At 47.6% G+C, this 24,379-nt stretch overlaps 1 protein-coding gene across 1 annotated transcript in view; it reads left to right on the forward strand.

Moving 5' to 3' along the window:
• The first annotated feature begins 303 nt into the window (after positions 1 to 303).
• Positions 304 to 24,379, forward strand: part of WWOX (WW domain containing oxidoreductase) — a 646,006-nt gene continuing 621,930 nt past the window's right edge. The window contains exons 1-4 of the mRNA XM_049786278.1: positions 304 to 517; positions 3,395 to 3,459; positions 4,621 to 4,678; positions 8,365 to 8,543. Of these exons, the coding sequence (XP_049642235.1) occupies positions 411 to 517; positions 3,395 to 3,459; positions 4,621 to 4,678; positions 8,365 to 8,543 (409 nt within the window). The 5' untranslated portion in view covers positions 304 to 410. The remainder of the gene's footprint in view (positions 518 to 3,394; positions 3,460 to 4,620; positions 4,679 to 8,364; positions 8,544 to 24,379) is intronic.

Raw genomic sequence — 24,379 nt, forward strand, 5'->3', positions numbered from 1 at the left:
AACGCGGAAGTGATTACGGGTCGCCCGGCAACGGGAGGAGTCCTGGATCCTGATTGGATGCTCGCGCTTCTTCCCTGCGGCACGGAGGCGGAGGCAGCTAGGTTCCGGCTCCAGATCCGTATGGAATTTAAAGCCGTAGTTTCTATATAGCCGAGCGGTCGCGCGCCCTCGGGGCCTTTGACTCCCATAGAGTTTCACGGGCTCTCGCTTACTTTTTTTACTGGAAATTGAGAAACTACGGAAAGCGGATTTCCGACCCGGAGGCTGCGGCGGCGCGGGGTGGCGCAGTGCGCAGGCGCGAGCGCCGGAGTCCGGACGCGCGCGGTGCTCGGTTGTAGCAGGGCTGAGTTTTGCGGCACCCGGAGCCGGTGACAAGTCCCCCGGTGTGCGTCTCCTCTACCTCTACCACCATGGCCGCCCTGCGCTACGCGGGGCTGGATGACACGGACAGCGAGGACGAGCTGCCTCCGGGCTGGGAGCAGCGCTCCACCAAGGACGGCTGGGTGTACTATGCCAAGTAAGGGGGTGCGCCGGGCCTGGGGCGCGCTGTCAGCAGGGCGTACCCCGACCCCGACCCGGACCACACCGCGCTGTCCCTCTCCCCAGGGGCCTGGAGGTCACCTCGTGACCCCAAAGCTCGGGGATCCTGTGGAGGGAACCGCCCCCTCTCCGGGTCCTGGGTTTGGTGGTTTCCTGGCTGCACCCCAGCTGACCCCGCTGCAGATTAGGTGGCAGAGGTGCAAAGGTTGCTACGCGGAACGATCCTTAATGCTCTGTGGTTTGGGGGCCCTATGGGATGCTGGAGATCGAACCCGGGTCCTCGGTGTGCAAGGCAAACGCCTTGCTGCGCTATCGTTCTAGTCCCTGGGAATCTGCAATTTTAAAAGCTAACAAGCGAATCTAGGAATTCTCCTGTGTCCACACCAGAGCTCTACCTGCACTTAGGACTTAGGACTTTCAGTTTGCACTTGGTGTTTGTCGTTGCACCCCAGCGTCTCTCACCGTGTGAGACAGCTCTCAGATTGCCCATCTGTAAAATGGGTTCACACCAGAGGGTGCCCTCCCACCTCGTCCCTTCAGACACTGTATGTCAAAGCACTTAATTAGCACTGGTGTATTAAGTACTCTGCAGTTCACAGCTACTCATTCCTGCTGCAGCCAACACACCTCCCTTGTTTGGTACTGGAAGCCCCTGTGAAGGGTGTTCCAGACCTTCATCCCCATCCTGGGAAACTGCATTTGTTTACTCTCCCCCATAGTTCTGAGAAGCGCAGACCTAAAGTAGTGGTTGTGCAGAGGCAGATCTTTGTAGGGGTGCATCCCGCCCAGCTGTGTCTTTGGGTGTGGAGGACAGGAGGGGATAAAACAGCACTGGGAAAGCTAACAGTGCGCCTAGAGGTGCCTGGAGCTCATGGTGCTGGCTTTGGGGGTGAGTGCTTCACTTTTGGGGTCTCTTAGTTTCTTAGGTCTCCTAGAGCTGAGGTCCTTCTTGGATGTGGACCTAGGGGCAGCTGCTGGCTTGTGTCCCTGGGAAGGTGGTCTCTGATGGGGACCCTCCCCAGAATCCCAGGGCTGGAGCAGCTGGACTGTTGCCAGCTCTAGACCCCTCTCCTCCAGCCTTCCCAGGTTTGTGGGAGATCTTTTGGCGAGGGGCTCTACTTCCCTAGAGTTGAGCCCTGGATCTCTTCCTTGGTCTTCATCTGGTTTCCACCCATGTCCTCTGAGCTCAGGCTTGTGAAGTATCTGTAGGCGGGTCCTTTCCCTGGATCCCCCCAACCGCCAACTTTCTGATGAAACGGCATGGTGAGACCCCAATTCAACCTGGATCTCAGGGCGTGACACATGTGCGCTGGGAGAGGCATCAGCCCATCCTGGCTGTCTTAGCTGGGCTGATTCCAAGTTGTTTGGGCTTTCCATGGGGCCTGCACCCCATTTTCCCTACACTTTTCCTGCACCCTTTCTGCCCCGTGACTAGACTTGGGGTTCGGGGCTCCTGTTTTCACTAGAGAAACTTAGCACCTCCTAGCAGCTTCTGGGTTCTTGAAGGGCTCAGAGTGGCAGCCCCTGCAGGGCTCAAGGATCTTGTCCTTCTCTGTACCCAATACCAGCCTGACAAGGAATCGATGCCTTCCAGGGATACCCCCTGCTTAAAGGGTCTCTGAGCCCAAGGCTCTAAACCCAGACGGTCCCCAGATTCCCTGCAGTTTCAAGGCCTCTCCTGCTTGTCATTGCTCCCAAAATGAAGGGAAGAAATGGCTATACTGTCCTCCTTGTGGCTGATGCGGGTCAGAGACAACCTTTTGCTCCTCCTTTCCCCTGAGGCTTTCTCCAGCTCCTTAGAGCAGGGATGAGGGAGACACACAGCTACAGTTTGAGACCCCTGGTGTGGGACTGATAATATCTCCATTTTGTATTTACTGGTAGTCAAACTGAGGCACAGGGCTTCCCTCAGGGCATGAGGTTTAAGAGAGATGCTGGGCACCAGGTGGTGGGAGCCTCACTACCGAGGGACTCTCTTTCTTCTCAGGACCCTGCACCCCAGGGTGGGTAGGGAATAGGACACTCCACACAGGAGTGGATGGATGGATGAACAAATGGACGGATTGGTGGATGTGTGATGCTGCAGGCTAGTGGGATTTCTTCATCTGTCCACTCATCCACCCACTCATCCATCCATTCAATCATCCATCTATCCATCTACCCATCCACTTATTCACTCATCTACTCATTCACGCACCCATCCATCAATCATCCATCATCCATCCCATCTATCTATCCATCCACTCATCCACCCATATATCTATCCATCTAATCACCACCCACCCATCCATACATACATCCACTCATCCACCAATTTTTCCATCTCTCTACCCACCCACCCACCCATTCATCTATTTATCTACCCATCTATTCACCCATTCATCCACCACCCATCCACTCACCCACCCACCCACCATCCACTTACCCAACTATCCATCCACTTATCCACCCATCCTCCATCTCTCCATCCATCCATTTATTCTCTCACCCATTCATCTATCCATCCCTTCATTCACACATCAACCAATCCGTCCATCCGTCCATCCATCTGTCCATTTGTTCGTCTGTCCATCCATCCATCCATCCATCCATCCATCCATCCATCCATCCATCCATCCATCTCTCACCCAGCTCCTACTCTGCCTCTCTCTCAGTCCAGGCTTCTCAGGAGTTTCTGCAGGTCTTGGGATTCGCGATGGCACAGTGACCCTCACGCTTTTCCTCTTTCTTTTCCCAACACCTGATGTCACTCTCCTCGAGAGACTGTACTATTTGGGAAAGACAACAGTGCCACTAAACTAGTCTTTACAAGTGTAATTTCTACCAACTTACAGATTTTAATTTTTTCCCACAGTCACTCGGAAGAGAAAACGCAGTGGGAACACCCCAAAACTGGAAAAAAGAAACGGATATCCGGAGGTATGTATGTTGTCCAGAGTAAGCCTTGAAGTTCAAGCCTACAATTAATGATAATAGGTTCCAGCAGAGAGCTGGCAAACATGAGATGCTCTGGAAAGTTCCTTCTGGCAGGGAACTGGGTTTGTAATCAGGAGCTCCTGAGATTTGTGGAAAGCAAATGATGAGGGACAGAATGGCTAGACTGTTTTTTTCTTTTTGGTTTCTTGAGCCACATCCAACAGTACTCAGGGGTTATTCCTAGCTCTGTGCTCAGGAATCACTCTTTGTGGGCTTGAGGAACCACATGGGATGCCACCGGGGACTGAACCCCCTGCATCAAGGACTGAACCCAGGCTACATGCAGGCAAAAGCTTTGCCTGCTGTGCTATTGCTATAGCCTGAGACTGGTTTCTTCTCAGACTTGCAGAAGCATTAAAGTATTTGGCACCTGGACTCGAAGCTCCTCAGGGGTTCCTGAGTTTGCTCTGTTTGAAGTGGCCCATGCCACAGAATTCCATGTTTCTGCCTTTTATGGATTCTGCTGAGGTCACCATGAATGTGTGTGGGAATTGCTGCACAGACTATGAGAAGGTTTCATCCCTTTAGAGGTTTGGGGTCCAGTTGAAGTAAAGACAGTAAGTGGGGCCGGAGCGATAGCACAATAAGTAGGGTGTTTGCCTTGCAGGCAGCCGACTCCTTTTTGGTCCCCATTATTCCATATGGTCCCTTGAGCCTGCCAGCTGTAATTCCTGAGTACAGACCTAGGAGTAACCTTGAGCATCATGGGGTGTAGCCTCCAAACAAACAAATAAACAAAAAAACCAAAAAAGGACTATATGTGGCCAGGATCCAACAGAAACTACTCGACCTTGTAATAGTGGAGTGACGCTAGAGGCATGAACAGCGAGAGGTGGGCAGCTTCCAGGAAGGGGTCTGTGCGTTCATGCCAACAGCACGGCCCTTAGCAGAAGCAGGACCCAAAGGGGAGCTTCAAAATGACCAATTGGGAAACAGGCTTTTTTACAGACTCACTCGGCTTGGGGTGATTGGTGCAGACCCAAACCTGCCTGACCAAGTGCCATCTCTGGGATGGGTTAGGAGGGTCTGGTCCTTCCACTCTGAACTGGGGTCAGGGCTCCAGTCCACCTCCCCAGTTTATCCCCCATATCTTCTGTGTTTCAGATTTGCCGTATGGATGGGAGCAGGAAACGGATGAAAATGGACAAGTGTATTTTGTCGAGTAAGTTGTCTGCATAGAAATAGTTCCCAGATATTTTGCTTTTTGGATGGGAGCAGTTACCACAGTTATCACAGTATAAAAGCAGGCTCTCCCAGCAATAGGCTAAAGCTCTGTGTTAGATTTCACTAGTAGGCAAAGCTATTATTGTATTATATTTTTTGGAGGGGTTGGGGCTTTGGAATATACTCAAGTGGTTGGTGACTACTCCCAGCTCTGGGCTCAGGGCTTGTTCCTAGCATTGCTCAGGAGACCATGTTGTGCCAGGGATCAGCCTGGGTTTCCTGTTCACAAGGCATGTGCTTGGCTTCTCGAGTGCTTTCTCTGACCTGGAATAGTTGTTTGGAACGATATTTCAGTCTGTTTTCTGCCTGCATGTTTTCTTTTAAAAAGGCCAAGCAAAGCATAGAATATATGGTGTGAACTGTAACCTGTCTTCCCACACACACTCCTCTATACACACACTGGCCTCTCAGGTTTTTCCAGAAGCTGATGTTCCCCTGATAAAGTATTTGTACAGATATACTCTTACTTGTCTGAGTGTGGCCTTCTTTGACTGGCCTTCTCTTTATTTATTTTTTTTGGGCCACACCCAGCAGTGCTCAGGGGTTACTCCTGGCTGTCTGCTCAGAAATAGCTCCTGGCAGGCACTGGGGAACCATATGGGACACTGGGATTCGAACCAACCACCTTTGGTCCTGGATCTGCTGCTTGCAAGGCAAACATCGCTGTGCTATCTTTCCGGGCCCGTTATTATAATTTTTATTATAACACCGAAATTGACCAAATTGTTTATAATAAAGTTGTTTCAGTTATTAAAGGTCCCAATACGAGTGTGACCTTTCTTTGACCTTCCCATCCCCAAGTTCCCACCCACTCCAGCCTGCCTCAATGTAGGTACCAGCAAATTCACTTGATATTGCTTGTTACAACAGAGGCAAATGGAATGATCAAATCTTTGATCAATAAAGGTCAGTTCTATTTCTCCACAGTGTTACTAAAGTCACTGTCTAAGGGTTTACTGGGCTGTGGTTGATGTCAGTTGAACCTTCTATTGAACCTTCCTATGTAGGCTCACTGAGCATGGTAGATATCTATGGGACTTTCCCTCACATTTCCTGGAATACTATTGGGTTGATACTACTAGAAGGGATTGTGGTGTTGTGTGGTCACATGGTCCAGGATATGTTTCTGAAACAAATGATATGGCTTTGACAGTCTGATAAGGTTAAGCCATGAAGTTGGGCCATTTCTGTTGGAGGATGTAGGGGATGGCGAAGGCTGCTGTAGTTCATGCAGAAAGGGGGATATGTCTCCCCCACATTTCCTTGCTGAAAAGGCCACAGAAGGATCAACCCAGACTGGACAGCCTGGGAGGTATGGGCATGCAGCCCTCTCTTTAGAATAAGGTTTCAGACACACACACAGTTCAAGACTGAGTCGGGCAGGCAGGACATGGACTTTGTGCTCAGCCTTTTTCCCCATGGGCAGGCGCCCACATCCACCTGCCTGGTCTGGTCACCTGAATCTCTAAGCCTGTCAGGGCAGGTGGGTGACTCTGGGCACAGTCTCAGGAGCCAGGGCCCAGATGTGCTTCTCTGGTGTGAGCCTTCAGGGAGCTCGGTGTGTCCCAGTTCTGCCCTGTTGTCATGAGTAGCTCTGGAGATGAGAAATGCTCACCAGACTCTGTTTCATGGAGGTGAGTTATGGACTGTCTCAGGATCTCAGCAGATTTTCAGGGTGTTGGTGTCCACTTTAAAACAGTGCCTGGGCTAGAGCAGGGGTGATGAACAAGTTCGACACAAGGAGCCAAAATTTTAAACTGTGAGAGCCAGAGAGCCACACCACGCAGTGACCTGCCAAAACAGACAAACACTCACACAAAAGCACATGATTTTAACAATAATATGTTAAACACATACTGCATTTTGCCATTTTGAGTGAGGGTAAAAATCCTGCAGTGATGGTGAAGGTGTGCTGCGTCCTCCACACTAAGAACTAATGGCAAGATGTAACACAACATGTGACACATAGGTCCCCCTGCTTGCTGGCCCGTGCAGTTGTTTCCATGGGATGGGAGACGGTATGACGTAGCCTGGGGCCGGGACTACATACTCAGAGATCTCTCCTCAGAGGTCCCTCCTTAGAAGCAGCATAACAAAATCCAAACTTGGTAAAGAGCCACAGTATACAAAATAATGATAAGAGACAAAGAGCCGTATTCATTTTGGCCAGGAGCCGCATGGGGCTAGAGTGACGGCACAGCAGGGAGGGTTTTTGCCTTGTATGCGGCTGACTTAGGTTTGATTCTAGGTATTCCATATCATCTCCCAAGCTTGCCAGGAGTGATTTCTGAGTGCAGAGATAGGAGTGACCCCTGAGTGCTGGGTGGAGTGATGGCACAGTAGGGAGGGTTTTTGCCTTGTATGTGGCTGACTTGGATTTGATCCCAGGTATTCCATATGATCTCCCAAGCTTGCCAGGAGTAATTTCTGAGTGCAGAGATAGGAGTAACCCCTGAGTGCTGGGTGTGCTCCCCAGAAAAATATCCCCTCAAAACCTGTGCTTGATTGAGTACACATAGATGGAATGATACCTTTTAGTTAATTTTGATTTATTGGGGTGGGGCACACACTTGGCCATGCTCAGAGCTTATTCCTGTCTTTATGTATGTCACATACAGGGTGCTGGAGATCGAACCCAGGTGGGATATATGCAGTGCATGTGTTCTAACTGCTGTACTTTCTCTCCAGTACCACTGGCATGATACCTTTTGAGTCACCTCTTATTTTTTCAAGTAATTTTTTTGTTTACTTGTTTTTGTTTTTTGGACCACACCTAGCAGTATTCAGGGGTTATTCCTGGCTCCACTCAGAAATCGTTCCTGGTAGTCTCAGGAGACCCTTTGGGTTGCTGTGTATCAAACCCGCTGTGCTATCTCTCTGACTTCTCTCAAGCAATTCTTGATGGTTTTTAAGTCACCTGGGCTTTTTTACCTCAAATTTCCACAAGTCATTTAAGATGTCAAAAAAAAAAAGTGCTCCATAAGGAATGACTTAACCAAATTCTCACATCCCTCTGAATATTGTTTCCATAAGAATTAGCTCCCCTTTAAGTCAAAATATGAGGGCTGGATACGCCCACTTAAAACAATTCAGTCTTGGGAGCCGCTGGTTTCATAATTGCTCAAAGGAGTTGCTTCATTCTGAGTCTTGCTTCAGAATTCTGTCTTACCTCCTACTCTGTCAGTTTTTCTGAGTCCTTGGTGGGAGAAGGAATCAAAAATCTATGAAAAAGCATGACTGAGCCCTTGGACGGAAGAACACAGGATTTAGAGCCACAATGGTGCGTTTTCCCTTTGGAGGCTGTAGGGCAGGACTCATTGTAGCTGCAGTTCAGTTTTGGGGCAGTCCTGAAGGAAAGGGGCTACTCAGTACAGGAGTCAGGAAAGAAGACACACTTGGTGAAGCCCAGCTCTCTCAGGGACCAGGGGCCGCTTTTCTTGGAGAAAGGATTGGTGTCTCCTGGCTGATGCCTGCCCAAGGATTCCTATCTCTCTCTCTCTTTCTTTCTCTCTCTCTCTCTCTCACACTCTCTCTCTCACTCTCTTTATCACTCTTTCTATCATGCCTATCAGTTGGTCCCTATGTTTCCTGTAGTTCAGCCACTCTCACCTTTCTTCCCTGCAGCCATATCAACAAAAGAACAACCTACCTGGACCCACGGCTGGCCTTTACTGTGGACGACAACCCCAGCAAGCCTAGCATTCGGCAAAGATACGATGGCAGCACCACAGCTATGGAGATTCTGCAGGGCCGGGACCTGTCGGGCAAAGTGGTCGTGGTCACAGGTGCCAACTCAGGCATAGGTAGGTCCCAAGCGAGACAGGGAGTGAGCCAGCCAGTAAGTAAGCATGTCTCTCATTCTGTTTCTGCAGCCATGAAATGGGGGAATCATGGACACCGCTGAAATTTCATACCGTGACTCTGATATACTAAAAGCGTATTGGCAGATTCTTTTTTTAACCCCCAGCTAAAAATTAAAAAAAAAAAAACAAAACTTTTTGTGTGTGTGTGTGTGTGTGTGTGTGTGTGTGTTGCTCCAGAAGGCTATAGGGGCATGAGGGTTGGGGCAGCTGGCCACTGACCTTAGTGACACATTGGGACTGTTTTGGTATTTGAAGGTTTGAGATAGCATGCATGCTGCATCTGACCCAGAGTGCGTGGTGTTGGGACAGAGCCCTTGTTTCCAGGGTCACCCCAACGGAGCGTGACTAGTGGTGGGTTCATGGTGTCTGCAGCCTGTCTGCACCACAGGACAAAGGCTTCAGCAGGCTCCATGTGGGCACTGAGAACTTTACTTTGTTTTCATAGTGGACGTTTCTCAGTTCTCTGTAAAGTTGGAGAATTTGCTGTTGTCCTAACCTCCAAGTTGGCCTGCTTTCTGTCCAGAATTCAAGTGAACCCTTCCTTGGGCATGGTGGCATATTGTTAAGAGAGGGCGTGAGAGAAATGGGATGTGGGTGTGAGGCCAGTGGCTCCTTTTGGGATTTTGTTTTTATTGGCTTCACATTCATTTACGTCAGTACCTGAGTAGTGAGAGCCAACAGCTCGAAGTCAGGGTGTGCAGCTCCAAAATCTGTGACCTGACTGAGTGAGAAGTGGGGTTTCTGTCACCACCTTTGTCCTTTGGCTTTAGTTTGGGGCCACTTCTGGTGATGCTCAGGTGTTACTCTTGGCTCTGCATTCAGGAATCACTCCTGGTGGGGTCTAAGGGACCTATGGGATGCCAGGGATCGAGTCCGGGTTGACCACATGCAAATCAAGCACCTTACCGACTGTCCTTACCTACTGTACTATCTCTAATAAACAAAGAAGTTAAACTTAATTTTTTTGGGGGGGGGCATTATTTTGGGATCATGCCTAGTGGTGCTCAGGATTTACTCCTGAGCTCTGCCCTCAGAAATCACATCTGGTGGGGCTTAGGAAATCATATGTCACGCCAGAATTTGAACTTGGGTTGGCAATTGCTGTCCTTCCTTCAGTATCACTTTAGCCATATCTCTTTCTGACTTTTTTGAAACTCCCTCCCCTCCAATGCTGATGCTTCCTCTCAGAACTTCCACATCCTTTATAAACTTCTCACTCCTTCCTGCATTGGCTGCCTCTCTCCTTCCTTGGTCTTTCTTCATTTTCAGTAAGCCCGTCTCAAACCTTCACAAGCATTCCTAGGCCTTGTCAGGCCAGGCACAGTTGGTGATACAACTCTCTGAGTATCAGTGAGTGGCTTTATTTACGAATTGGGTCTTGCATCTCCCCAGCTATGTTCCAGGACTCTTGGATATTAGGGCAGAGGAGAAAATGCAGATTTTTTTTGACTGGAAAGGGAGAAATTGAAAAATTTTGTGTTTTACTTGGGCTTTACAGGCTGGTTTTCCAATACTCGAAATGCTCACTTTTTCCTGAATGCCTATTGCTGGGTGAGTCTCCTCAAATTGACATCCATGTCCAAACTGCTGGAGTGCTGGGATCGCAAGTGGCCCATGAAATGCCAAGCACTGTCAATGGTGCTGGGCCTCAGCTAGGTGGCAGTGAGGCTCGTTACCCCCAGAGCCCTTGGGGGAAAAATAGGCCTTCTAGGAATGTGGGCAGAATAGCTCTATATATTTATTTCAGCCCAGAAATGAAGACTTTCATTTTTCTTGATCCATGACCTTTTTGTCCCATTCTTGAGCAGCATCCGTGACTGTTAGTTATTTTCTACATCAGGTTCAAGTTCGGCGCCATGTGGCTGCACTGTCTCTGCAGAGACCTGCAGTGTAGGGCCCATCTTCATTTCCCGGGGGTCTGCTGGCCCGTCCTTGTGGCCTCAGTGGATCTGGCTGCTGCAGCCCCAGCCATCATGTTCGTGAATCATGGAAAATGTCAAGATTACCTGGCTTGTGTGGCCCAGGTGGTTTTTAGGCTCCTTGAGGGAAGCCCCAATCTGCTTACTGGGGCTTTCACATTGCCCACTAGTTCCATTTTCTGGACACTGTAAGTAGGTGTCTGGAGGTAAAGTCAGATGCCTCGACAGGTCTTGGAGCTCACACAGAAGGGTGTGTAGGGAAGGGCTCTGGGAACCAGCACTGCTTGTCAGGTACTGCTGCCATGGACCCAGGGAATCACGCAACACAGTCAGTTCCAGACCATCTGGTCCTTGCACACAGCCTTCCTGTCCTAGGCCAAGCCCTTTCTTCCATGGGGCCACTGGGCACTGCCATCTATCCCTTCATGCAATCACTGCTTACTTCGTTTTTTCCCAGCATGTGGGTCCTTTTAACTTTGTCTGCCCATCATCTGGCCAGTCTCTGTCCATGAGACTGAACACCTGGGGCCAACCAGCACAGGCCTGGATTTATTTGGGGAGAGGAGCAGTGACCTCAGAAGCTAGGCCAGGCTAGCTGGTGGGGAAGATCTGGCATTTCAGCAGTTTCAGAGGAAGTTGCCCTATCTCATGAGCACTGCCAGCGGAGAAGGAGCCCTGTAAGGCTTCCATAAGCACTGGCCCTGAGAAACTGCTTCTGAGTGAGTGGCATCTGTGGCATCTTGTTTGTCTCTGCTGTCAGTGGCTTGGAGTTTAATGTGGCATTTCCCATCAGGCAGCTAAAGGGAAGAGAAGGGATGGGAAGGGGGAGGGAGAGGGAAAGAGAAAGGTAAAGGACTGGATCCCTCTAAATTCCGGAACTGCTGCTGGCAGACAAGAAGGGGTATTGTGACATAGGAGGTATCATCATATCTCTGTTTTTACAACTGAATGCTGTCTCAGGCATCACTATGGACTGGAGGGAGCTGTCCAGGTCAGGGCTGGCCGGAGATGGTGTATGAGGCCCCTATACTACATTCCGTTCTGTAGGCAAGAGAGAGATTCTTTTGGATTGTGCCAAGGTGGTGGGCTGTGTATGTCTCAGAGCCAATTTGAGAATGAGGCTGGAGGCCCTGTGGCCTTCGAGATGTGGTCACTGTTCGTGACCTGGTCATTCCTGGGAGTTCTAGAGCCACCCCACCTCGTCCCATTCTTTAATTATCTTCTGTGGGGCTAAGTTGGATGTTTGCTGGCCTGTGGCTGTTCATCCTGTTTACTATTGAGAATGCCTCAGCACCTTTTGATTCCTCTGGCCTTCCCTTTTTCTGGGAACCACAAGAACGAATGTGTGTCCTCTCCCTGCTGCTGAGAAACTAAACATCTTTTCTCCGCTGCCTTTGAGAAACTAACAGTCTTTTCTCTGTGGCCTTGGATGAGGAAGGAGCCCATGTCTGCTTGTACCAGCAAATGGGGGCCAGACAGTCACCCCAGGAGTTAGCAGCATGTTGGCTTGGGCCCGGTGATAGTGGTTGTGGCTGGCACTCCACCCCTGGCCATAGGCCAGTGTAATCCCACTCGGGGGATGCTCCCGGCTAGAGCACAGCTCAAGTGTAAGGTCCGTGGCTGCTTTTCTTGAGGCTGCTGTGTGTCCAGTGCCATGCATGCTGTCCACAGTGTCTGGTGCTCTTGGTTAGGGCTCTCCTGGGTTGCCACCCAGGGTCCCCTCACTTGCCTGCTTGGATAGTTGCTAGATGGACCATGGGCACATTTCCTGGGTGATAGGTGTTCTTTTCTTGGGGTGGGGTCACACCTAGCAGAGCTCAGGAATCACTGGCTTTGTATTCCTGTACTCCTGGTTCTGTACTCAAAAATCACTTCTGGCAAACTCAGGACCATATGGGATGCCAATGATTGAACCTGGGTTGGCTGTGTGCAAGGTAAATGCTCTCCCTGCTCTTGCTATTACTCTAGCCCTAACAGGTGCTTTTTATTCTAACTGTTGCGAGGTCCACACTCATGCTGGGAAGGGGGACAATTCGGGCTGGTGGGCTTTGCCCAGCCAGGGTTAGAACTCAGGGCTTGGTGCTTGCAAGACTCATCCCCTGCCATGTCCCCTGAGTCTTGGTCCTTCAAATACGTCAATTTCTGAGCGATTAATGGGGATAAGCTTATGAATTACTTCCATCGAATATGGAGTGATGACAATAAAACCTTTTCATTTTCATCTGATCTTAAACCACTAGTGCATAGAATTTGGTCCTTAAAATCTTCTGCAGCATTGTGTCAGGATGCAAAATTACTTTTCCTTTGACCCTCCATAACTCTGAGCTCTCTGCAGTCTGGTCACTTCAGACCTGGAGCAGACTAACTTGCTTGCCTGAGGACCCCTTACCAAGATTAAAACAGTTTTCTCTTTTTCTTCTCCCTGGAACAAATACAGGTTTACGACCTCTGTGTAGCTACCAGTAAAATGGATATTAGGGCTGAAACTTTCATTCTCATTGGTATTTCTATGATCGAATCTTCACCCTAAGGTTTCCTGTAGGGATTTCAGTAATGACTTTTTTGAGTATGTGTGCACAACAGAAATACACAACAGAAATTTACATATTTTGTGATGCAGAAAGTACCTCTCCATGCTACCAAAGTCATCCCAAAATTTGTTATCCTTGAAACCAAGTGAAGGAATCCCCAATTTCCCTGGGGAAATCCTGAGACACTGAGAAGGCCCTGGTGGAAATGGTTATCTGGGCCCCAAAAGGCCTAGCCTAGCCCACATGCTGTGATTACAGTGTGAAGCATAGTTGCCAGATTCTTTGGTCCTACAAAGCATCATGCTGAGAAATTTATTTGAGCACATCCTACCAGTTCTCCAGTATCATAAGAGAATTTATTTCTCATTCTATAGAAGCACCTTGTCCTTCCCAGGTCAGGATCCAACTGACTGCTGTAGTGACTGCCTGCCGGGGGACTGAGAAAGAGAGAGAAAGAAAAAGAACAAGAGGAGTAGAAACCAAGTATCTTTTTTTCTCCTGGAGCCTGAGGGATGTCATTGCAGCCCTGGGGTTTCAGAGAAAGGGGGAAAGAGGGAAATTCATCCACCAGAGATGGCTGGCAAGAGAGAAAGATAGAAGGATAGATACAAAGCAGGCAGCATTTTGCTGATACTTTATCTCCAGCCCCCTATAAACTGGCAGAGGTGATGCTCTGGTCACTCTCCTGGGCCCTTTCCCAACTGTCCAAATTCTCCTTTTTATACCCAGCATGACAGGAGTTATGTCCAGGTTCACTGTCTTTACAGTGGGGTTATCCAAGGGGTGTGTCCCAAGTCTTAACTGTCATTACATCAAAAGACACCCTTGAACCATTGGCCTCTGTTTACTTTCCCAGGGAAGCCCTATGATTGAGTTTTGCCTCTTGGCTCAGGCCAAGCCTCTGGCTTCTCCTTGCTATCCCCAAAGGCCCCATAAATTCCTGACTACCAGCTAACTTGAAAGTTATTTCCCAAGTTAAAATGTACTCACATGGGATATTTCCACTCGGGTGCCTAAGAGGCCTGATTACAATTTCCTTTTCCAATTGTCAGTAGGACTTAAATCTAGTGAGATCTTGGCATGTAGAAGAATTCTTTATGAGAATCTGGCAATCATGGGGCTGGAGCAACAGCACGGTAGATAGGGCATTTGCCTTGCAGGCAGCCTATCTAAGTTCGATCCCTGGTATCCCATATGGTCCCTGAGCCTGCTAGAAGTAATTTCTGAGCGCGGATCCAGAGTAACCCCTGAGTGCCACTGGATGTGGTCCCTAAAACAAAAATAAAAACAAAGCACTTATTAAGTGGGGAGAAAAATTTCTGAAGTTATCTAAATAATATCCTGGGAATCTAAATTCATAATTGAAATGAAAATTTTTGGTTTTTTTGCAATCGCCTCTTTTTTATATGAAAATGCGTTTAAAATTATTTTTTTTTCTGAGAAACTCTTGCCTTTTTTTCCCCACAGTATTGGAAAATGTTTTTGACTGATATTACATAGAAATTCAGATTTAATACCTTATAAATTAAAAAACCACTTTGCATGGAAGTATTCTTCAGCATTAAATATACATGGAAATTACAGAGTATTTCAAAAGATCAATATCTCTCAGAACAAGACACTGATGGAAATAGTCTGATGAGTCTTATCTCATAAATTGACAGTCACACCAAAAAGTGTACTTAAGAAACCAGTAAATAAATAACAAGTGGGGCCTGTTATAACAGGTGGCACAAAGGGTAAGGCGTCTGCCTTGCCTAAGCTAGCCTAGGAGGAATGGTGGTTCAATCCCCCGGGTCTTATATGGTCCCCCAAGCCAGAAGCGATTTCTGAGTGCATAGCCAGGAGTAACCTGAGCGTCACCAGGTGTGGCCCCAAACCAAAAACAAACAAAAAAGAAAATAAATAACATGGTCACCATTAGATAAGATGATTTATATCTATATATCTATATATACATATAGACCTTATTAGATTGTAGTTGGAACATTTTTGTCTTATGAGATCAGCTGAATTCTATGGTTATACGCACATTTAAATTTTAATTGAATTATAATGCCAGCACAGCAACAGGCGAGAATCCAAGTTCACCATTAAAAGAGAAAATTTAAGTATTGGATTTCTAACAGAATACTGGTGCCTGATAAGTCATTAAAATAGGTATATAAAATTATATAATACCCAGATGAAATAATTTCATGTTACTTTTGGAGAATAGTGACAGTTTAAAATCATGAAGGGTCCTACGTGGTCTGGGTGAATTAACTAATTTATGAGGAACGTCTTCACAGCATGTCTCATACTTTCCTCCCACTAGAGGGCTCTGTGGCCCTTTGATTCAGTCCTAGAAAGACTATCTGGCATCTTCCTGGCCTGCCTTGCTCTCTTTACTTAAATCCATCAAGCCTTTCACTTTCCAACATATCTTGTCGGTCTTGTGTTTATCAGTAAAAGAGTTCAAACAACAGTTCCTTGTGTTATGTTTGTTTCTTTTTCTTTATTATTTTGAGAGAGAGAGAGAAGAGAGAGAGAAGAGAGAGAGAGAGAGAGAAAGAGCGAGAGAGAGAGAGAGAGAGAGAGAGAGAGAGAGAGAGAGAGAGAGAGAGAGAGGGAATGCCAAGGATGAATGAAGAGAGCCATTGAATAAAAAGGGCCATTGTATCAGGGAGCTGTCCGTCCTGCCAAATTACACAAGGGTATGTGTTTTCCTGACATTATTAGTTTTGAGTGTGCTGGCCTATCAATAATGGGATTTTTTTTCCCTCCCCTAAGTGGAAACTGGAGTATTTGCATATTCATGCCAGTGGTAGGGTTCATTTAGAAGGCCTGGTGAGCTTCTGTTTTCCCCTGACTGTTGAATTTCCCTTATCTCCCCCAGCCTTCCCAAGTATTAGATAATTTATTATGATTCAGTGACTTGTTAATGGTGTGTTCTTGCACTTGAAGAAAAGGCTTCCTTTTGGTCTCTAGGTTTTCTCCATCAGGAGGCCTTAGGAAACCAGATCCTTAGGAAACCAACCGGAGCCAACAGCCACTCCTGCACAGATGCGGCCGACTGGCAGGCCTGGGTATTGGTCTCTGGCCGGAAAGAATGTTCCTAGCCACCCATTAATCCCATGCTTGACTCTGAGCAGAAATTTGGCCCCAGAAAATGAAACACGCTGGCCTTTGTCCAACTATTTGATTTTGGATTTTAGAATGGGGGACAGATTGGATGTATAGTAGCACATAACGGGTATTTCCATGATCATGTTTTTTTCTCAGCAGTTTCTTTCTCCCCCTTGTGAAACTGAGAGTTCCTGAAGACAGTTCTTCCTAGAATCAAGGTATTCCTGTCCCTGGTATAACAGATGTGTTCATATTATTGTTTCAGTAAAAATGGTAAAAAAACAGATGTCTGTCTGAAACGATCGCAGGTGTTAGGGTGAGGGGCTTGTGGTCAGCTGCACTTGCTTTTGGTGTGACATTGCGTGTGTCTGGTACCCTTTTTGGAACTCTCTAGAGCAGCAATGGCGAACCTATGGCACTCGTGCCAGTGGTGGTACACGAAGGCCTTGCAGCTGGCATGCGGGAAGGTCTGCAATTAAGATATGTGGTGTGGCAGGAGGCGAGTGTGCCGGTGTCTGCTTTGCAGCTCACCTGGCAACAGGGCCGGACTGGCCATTGGGAGGACCGGGCATGTGTGGCAGTTTGGGTACTCGGGCTCAAAACGGTTAGCCATCACTGCTCTAGTTTCAGCAGGGGTCAGTGGGATGCCTTCTTACAAAGAGCTTGTGGACTCAAAAGCACATTAGAAGTTCCGGAAGTTTTCTTTTCTTTCTCATTTTCTTTTTTTTTTTTTGTCTTAAATGTCTTATCTTCTTTTGGCTTCATGCAGAAAACTACGTTTTATAAAGTGCTGGTTTATTATCAGCACCGCCTAGTGAAGTTAGTGAAATGGGGAGCGTTGCCCTGGGTGAGGACTTGTGTGACACGGCTGCAAACCTGGAAGCTGTTTGTTTCCACATGGTGCTGCTTCATGCTTTGTTTTCTGGATCCTTCTCATCAAAGTTAGTTTCAGACCATGCTGTTTCCAAAAGGAAAATCCAGGCTTTCTCAGTTGATGGAGATATTTGAGATAGCAGACATGGGACAGACAGACAGATGAGAGGGGGAACAAGGAGTGCAGTATTGGTTGAGGGGGATCCTGCTGGTGTCTCTCAGAGAAGGGGGAGCAGAATCAGAATCCGAGAAGCCTCCTAGGTGGTGGTGATCTTGGGTTTGATCTCTGGCATCCCCTCTATCTCCCGAGCCTACTTGGTGTGATCATCCCTGAGTAAAGAAAAGAGCCAGGAGTCAGCCCTGAGCTCTGTCAGGCATGGGCTTCTCTGCCCAAATGCATGTGCCTTAGCTGAACACAGAGAAGAAATCAAACAGAAATAAAAAATGAGTGCAGGAAACCAAAGATACCCCAGATGGTCAGCAGTCTACAGGAGTGAGCTCACCTGTGCAGCAGTTATGTTTCTCTCTGCCTTTCCTTCAAGTCCCCTTCAAGTCCCCCATTGAGCCAGGCTATGAGCATCTTTCTCTGCCTTAAAAACCTAACCAGGCAGTCCACTCCACACCCTCATAATCTACACTGTGTCATTGTTGGGGTGAGAACTTGGGACACTGATGCACATTCTAGAATGAAAGGTTTGTTCCTGCCCTCAATTCTTTCATAGATTGATTTCTCCTCCCCCCACCCTCCCCATGGTGGAATGGCTGAGTCAATGTGTTGGCTTGTTCCTTAAGCTGAGCCTCCTGTTTTACCTGGTCTGGCTTGACCCCAGGAAGCTTCTGTGCATTGAAAGTCCATTTGCTCCACAATCTTGCCCACCTTGGCAGCTGGCAGGGCTCCCCAACCCCTCACTCACGTTTACATACCTCAAATGACTGAGAAGGTGGACAGCTCTTTATCTGGTCCTGTGTTTATATTTATCTACAAATCATCTTTTCATCTAGCTGAGTGTCACTGGTACATGTGTGTTGATTGTTAATTGCTCTCTTGCTCCCTGTGGTATGATTTAAATTTTGGAACATTTCTCCCTCTATATTTTTTAAGAAGTTAATTTATTTCTAAGTATCTATGACTTTTCTTTTTCTTTTTTTTTTTTCTTCTTTATGATCACACCTAGTCTGGCTCAGGGGTTTCTCCTGGCTCTGCACTCAGGAATCACTCCTGGTGGTGTTTGGGGGACCCTATGGAATGCTGGGGATCAAACCTGTGAAAGGACCAGGGATGAGGCTAGTGTGCTCTAGAGGTTCTAGGCTCAAGTGCCACCCTTGGCAGCACTGTGGCCAACCTACCCACCCCTATCACTTCCACATACCCCAGTAACCCCGAGTAATGCTGAGCATTTCCTGCCACCACTCCAGTCCCAGTACTGCTGGGAGATTCTCCTGTTTAAAAAATTTTTTGAATGGGGTGGGAATGATTGGATAGTGGGGAGTGTGCTTGTCTTGCATGCGACTAACCTGAGTTCAATCCCCAGCATCCCATAGGGTTCCATGAGCCTGCCAGGAGTAATCTCTGAGCATTGCTGGGTGTGGCTCCCAAACCCAACTAAAAATAAATCAATTGTACATTAAAAAAAAAATAGAGAGGAGCCAGGCGTGGTGGCACGCGCCTGTAGTCCCAGCTACTCGGGAAGCTGAGGCCAGAGGATTGCTTGAGTCCAGGAGTTCTGGGCTGCAGTGTGCTCTGCCAATCGGGTGTCCGCATTAAGTTCGGCATCAATATGGTGACCCCCCGAGATCGGGGGACCACCAGGTTGCCTAAGGAGGGGCAAACCGGCTCATGTCGGAAACGGAACAGGTCAAAGCTCCCGTGCTGATCAGTAGTGGGATCGTGCCTGTGAATAGCCACTGTACTCCAGTCTGGGCAACATAGCGAGACCCTGTCTCTTAAAAAAATAAAAAAGAGGAAAAGGGGTGGAGGGAGAAGGACAACCCTGGTGGTGGGAATGGCCCTGATTCATTTGTCACTACATATCTTAAATACTACTGTGGATGAATTGTTATTTACTCTTTGGTCACAATAAAAATGATTATAATAAAAAAGAGAGGGGTTGGAGCAATAGCACAGTGAGGAAAGCATTTGTCTTGTACGCAGCTTACCCCCATTTGATCCTTGGAATCCCATATGGTCCCCAAGCCTTCCAGGAGTAATTTCTGAGTGTAGCCTGGAATAACCCCTGAGCACTGCTGGATGTGGCCCCAAAGCAAATAATAATAATAATAATAATAATAAATAAAATAAAATAATAAAATAAGCAGACTCATTGTCATTGTTGCTTGTTACTTGTTTTTTGGGGGTCACATTTGGTGAGTTGCTCGGGGCTTACTCTTGGTTCTGTGGTCAGGGCTCACTCCTGGCAGGCTTGGGGATGATATAGGGTGCTAGGGATCAAACCCTGGTCTGACATGTACAAGGCAACCAATCTCCCTGCTGTAAGAGCTTTCTCTGACTCCTGGAACCAAAGTCTTTTTAAAAAAAGAATCCCACTAAACTGGGCCTGTATCTTCACCTCAAACCAGTAGGAAGGAAAGCAACATTCTGAAATCTGTCCTGCTTGGTTTCCTTCTAGGAGTGGAACCTGCAGGCAATGGAACACCATTGTGACTTTTGAGATCTTCAGAATAGAGAGGTTGCCTCTGTAACTCGAATTTACTTGGCATTTAAATGTGGATAAAGGCTCATTTTATGTGGGCCCGATATTGAATGATGGGTAGGTGTTATGCCTCCCTATAAAATTAGATTCAAGTCCGAGAGGTGCTTTTATGAGGCAGGCTGGAAATGGCATCCAGCTTTCTCATGGCTTTTTTCACATCCCCTTTGATGAATCTATTTATTACTCCTATAATGAGTAGTACCCATGGTTGGTTAGCCAAGTTATTGAACTTGATCAACCTTGGCTGAAATTCACTGCGCGTGGCCGAATTTGTTGTAACATGCCAGACATCGCATCTGGGCTTAAAAGGTTCCGTAATGATGACTCTTGTAATAGAATCTTTTCCAACCCACAGGATCTCACGAGGTGCCTTGGCTCTCCCAACAGCATCCTTAGGCCACGAGATGGGGCGGGACATGGAGCTGGAGCAAGGGCTCGAGTCAGCACTGGCCATGGACTGACTGCTCACAGCTAGGGAAGGGGCTCACTTCTGGAGGGGTTCATCTGCCTAGATCTAACCTGGAAGGCTTGACTGGTTCCTTAGGCATCTTGGGGACAAATCCTAATTCTGCGCCAAGCTGATTGGAGTGGTTCAGCCTCACTTGTTAAGTCTTAGATTGGGAGCTTTGGGCACTGAGGGATTCTAGAGCTGTGCTGCTTGCTGCTGGCCTAACAGAGGAGAAACCAGCTAGTGAAGGAAGACAAGTGCCTCCCTGAGGGCCTGTCCAGTCTAGCAAGTCCTGAGAACTTGGGGCCTTTCTAGTAATCAGCATCAGAGTCTGACTGGTGAGGCCAGCCTGCTGCATCAGAGCCCCACCTTTCCCCAGGGCAGAACCCTCCTCAAAGCCAGCAGGATGGAACAGAGCAGGGTGGTGGGAGTGAGGCTGTGGGAGCAGAGGAGAGGAAATGAGGAAAGGTCCAACCTCCTCCCAGAAAGTCTGCAAGTAATCGTTGTTGGCTGGGCTGTGAGGAGGGACCCCTCTGTCACTAAGGGTAGGTATTGTCCAGTCCACCAGAGAGAGCAGTATTGAGGTCTCCCCTCCAAATAGGAGAAGAGCTTCTGATGGCCCTGTGATACTGCTCTTGGCATCTGTCCCCCAAACACAGAAATGCTACTTTGGAAGGAATACGAGTGCTATGGTCACTGCAGCGCAGTACAGTAGCCAAGAATGGAAGCAACCCAGACATCCAAATCTTGCTGAATGGACCAAGAAGATAGGGTAGATATGCTATTACTCAGCATGAGCTCCTCTAATTCCATACATACCATGAAAATTGCATGATTTTGGGGACCAAGCAGTAACACAGCAGGGAGGATGTTGCTTTGCACATGGTACAACCTAGTTTGATCCCTGGCAACTCAAATGGTCTCCTGACTACTGCCAGGTATGACCCCCCTGCCTCCAGAACCACTCAGGAATAATTCCTGAGTACAGAGCCAGGAGTAAATCCTGAGCCAAGTGTGTCCCCCCAAACCAACCCCCTTAAATAAAACAGTCAGTTGTGGTATTTCTACACAGGAGAATATTATGAAACTCTAATAGGGACAAAATCTTTTTTGTTGTTGTTTTGTTTTGGGGCTACACCCAAGACTGAGCTCAGGGGACCATATGGGATGCTGGGGATTGAACCTGGGCTCCAACTTGGATCGGCTGCTTGCAAGGCAAGCACCTTACCCACAGTGCTATTGCTCTGGCCCCCAAATTTGTGCATTTTGCAGAATATGAATGAACTAGAGGAGATGATGTTAATGAAGTCATTGGAAGGAGCGGGAGAAATACGAAATGATCTGTTGCATACGTGAGACTTACGATATATAAAAAGGTAGCAACAGGCCAGAGACAATAGAACAAGAGAATTGACCCACAGAACTCAGTGTGTGTGTGTGTGTGTGTGTGTGTGTGTGTGTGTGTGTGTGTGCGTGTGTGCGCGTGCATGTGTGCAAGTGCAGGGGTCCTCTCAGTGTGACACCCTATCTGTTCCCTGTAGTGCCCAGACCATCTCCCAGGCCTGGAGCTGTATGGTGTGCTTGCTGGCTGAGTGTCGAGGGCGAGCAGTGGAGAGGGGGGGCCCTGTACCCCCCACTCTTACAGTCCCCACATGAGCCAGCCCAGATTTGCTGACTGCATAAGGCACCTTTTAATTATTCTGTCTGCTATGAAATATCTCTCTTTAATCTTAGGAAATTTGCTTCTCATATTAGGCCCTATGTTATTACACTTGCCAACAGATGTGTAAAGCACACGACTGCTTGGCTTTATTTTTATTTTTTATGTCTTATCTTGTGATGCTTAATAAGGTCTTGGCCGAGCAGTGGGGAAGATGGTGATGTGGTTGCTCATAGGAAGGCCGTGGAGAGAAGAGTGGAGGCTGGGGGTTGCACTTGAGTTTCTGTGGCTTCCCCCTGGGTTCTAAGCTTTTTCTGATGTCAGATTTTCTCCTGCGGACCCAGAAAAACCAGGCCTGTCCTGGTTTGGTGGCACTTTCCTAAGATGCAAAGGGGTGGGAAGGGACCCTTTCTTTGGACCCTTTCTGGGAATTGTCTTGTTTGCCCCCAATCTTGGAGGGCACATTGATGTTCCCATGCTGAGCAGCCTGGCCACCCCTCAGTTTTCCACCTGCCTTTGCCCACACTCAGGCCTGCAGGAGACAGAGCAGAGAAAGTATGGACCACAGCACTCCTCTCAAGGGTAGGTGAACACACGTCTCCTCCCACACTGGAACCTTGTTGACTGTGGGGCCACTCAGCAGACCTGTATGGGCCTCTATTAACCCAATCTGTGATTTCTTTCTGTTTCTCTCTAGAGAAATGAAGACAATATTTCCTTAGCATCCTGCTTAAAAAGAAGACATTTATGGGCTGGGGGTGCTGTGGGTGGGTGAGGCCCATGCAATGTGCTTAGCCTACCAGCCTTGTTAGCTTCCGGTCACCGTTCAGTTCCCCAGTGCTGCCGTAGGAGCTAAGCACAATTCTGGCAACTCTGTTGACTGCCATCCCTGGCCGTGCCCCGGGTGTAAGTACCAGCCAGAGGGCTCTGAACCTAGGCAAGTGCATCCCTAAAAAAGATCATAACAATCTTCCTGGGAGAACATTCTGGAACCTTAGAGCCTCTTCCAAGGAGCAAAGTCAATACAAAAATTAGAAAAAAGAAAAAATATATATATCTGTGTGCAGTGTGGGATTCTGGTGGATAGCAGGAGAGTCCAAAGATGCGGATGTAAGAAATTCAGATATTTACCAGGAATTGTAATTATCATGAGCCATTAAAGACACGCACTTGTTTCCCTTCTGCTGCCATTTTCCCCATAAAAAATTTATTGCATTGTATAGAATTCAGAATAAAAAATATGTCTGGAAATGTTAGTTTATTTCTGTATCGGTCACTTTCCTGCTGGAAATTTATCCATGTGTAATTAATAAAGTGCATATTGATTTCAGAATTACCCTTTGCTAAACAATGGAAATTTTCTAAGTAACTGGCAGGTAATAAAAAAAAAATTCAGTTACTGACAGCTTGTCATAGTGGAATCTAAAACCTAGGGGCAAAATACAGATATTCTATGTAGTTTTCCATCTCCAGACCCAGAATTTCTAAATGCTTCCTTATAAAAATTTAAATTTCTTTTTCTTGCCTTTTTTTTAAAAAAATATTTTTGGAGAGATGCCCCTTCCCCCACTTATTAATTTCCGTCTGTTTTATAACCGCTCCGAAGATTTGATTTTCACCTAAGCTGATCATTGTCACGCTGCACTTGGTCATCCGGAAATGTAATTAATCGAAGAGAACTGGACTGATTTGGTATTAAAATGAGCCGAACGCCCCAAACCTGACATGCAGTGAGAGAGTGTCTCACTCAGTGTGGGGGTTTGCAGGGGAGGGGGTGACGGTACCTGGTCAGTGTTGACATGAGCGAGTTCCGGCTTTGCAGCAAGGTAAAGCAGCCGTGGTTGGTCTCGCTCCTGCCACCTTGGAAAAATAGAAATCACTCAGCTAAGACATGCTGGAGAGCTAAAGCAAGTTTGCCGAAAACAAAACCGTGGAGCTGCGTGTGTGAGCCACGGCAGCTCCTCTGCCAAGTGTTAGTCAGTGCAGTGAAAACCCTTGGAGAAAAAACTCCGTTCAGTGCTCAGAGACACCCAGTACTGGGCTGCAGACTAGAGGCACCTAGATTTGCATAGCATAACTGATGTTAGCTCAGAGGCTGTCATTGGGGCCATCTTCTGCCGGGACATGATCACACAGGGGTACCCCAGAAAGGCTCTGTTCTATGCTCATGCCATGTGGAGAACTTCCTTAGCTGGCAGCTTCCGTTTTGGTGGAGCTGCTTAGACGACATCCCCTTTTCTCCTCCAGGCCCTTGCCCCATCCTGCAGAAAGATGGGGTCAGCGTAGGCTCCCTGGCTCTGTGATTTTTTTTTTTTTCTTTTTTTTTCTTTCCTGATTTCTTCTTGGGGCTGCTCCGGAGCAGAGACACTCTCACATTTCCATTTATTCAAACAAGATGGAGTTCTCGCGCCGAGGAAGGAATATTTTTAGCTCCCTAATTTTCTTGGAAACTGCCTTATTCAATATTTGCTGTTAAGTTTGAGCAGAAACACACAGCGTCATATGACATGAGTTCTTACACGAACA

This window comes from Suncus etruscus, chromosome 14 (assembly GCF_024139225.1).
Source record: "Suncus etruscus isolate mSunEtr1 chromosome 14, mSunEtr1.pri.cur, whole genome shotgun sequence".
NCBI classification, from domain to species: Eukaryota; Metazoa; Chordata; class Mammalia; order Eulipotyphla; family Soricidae; genus Suncus; species Suncus etruscus.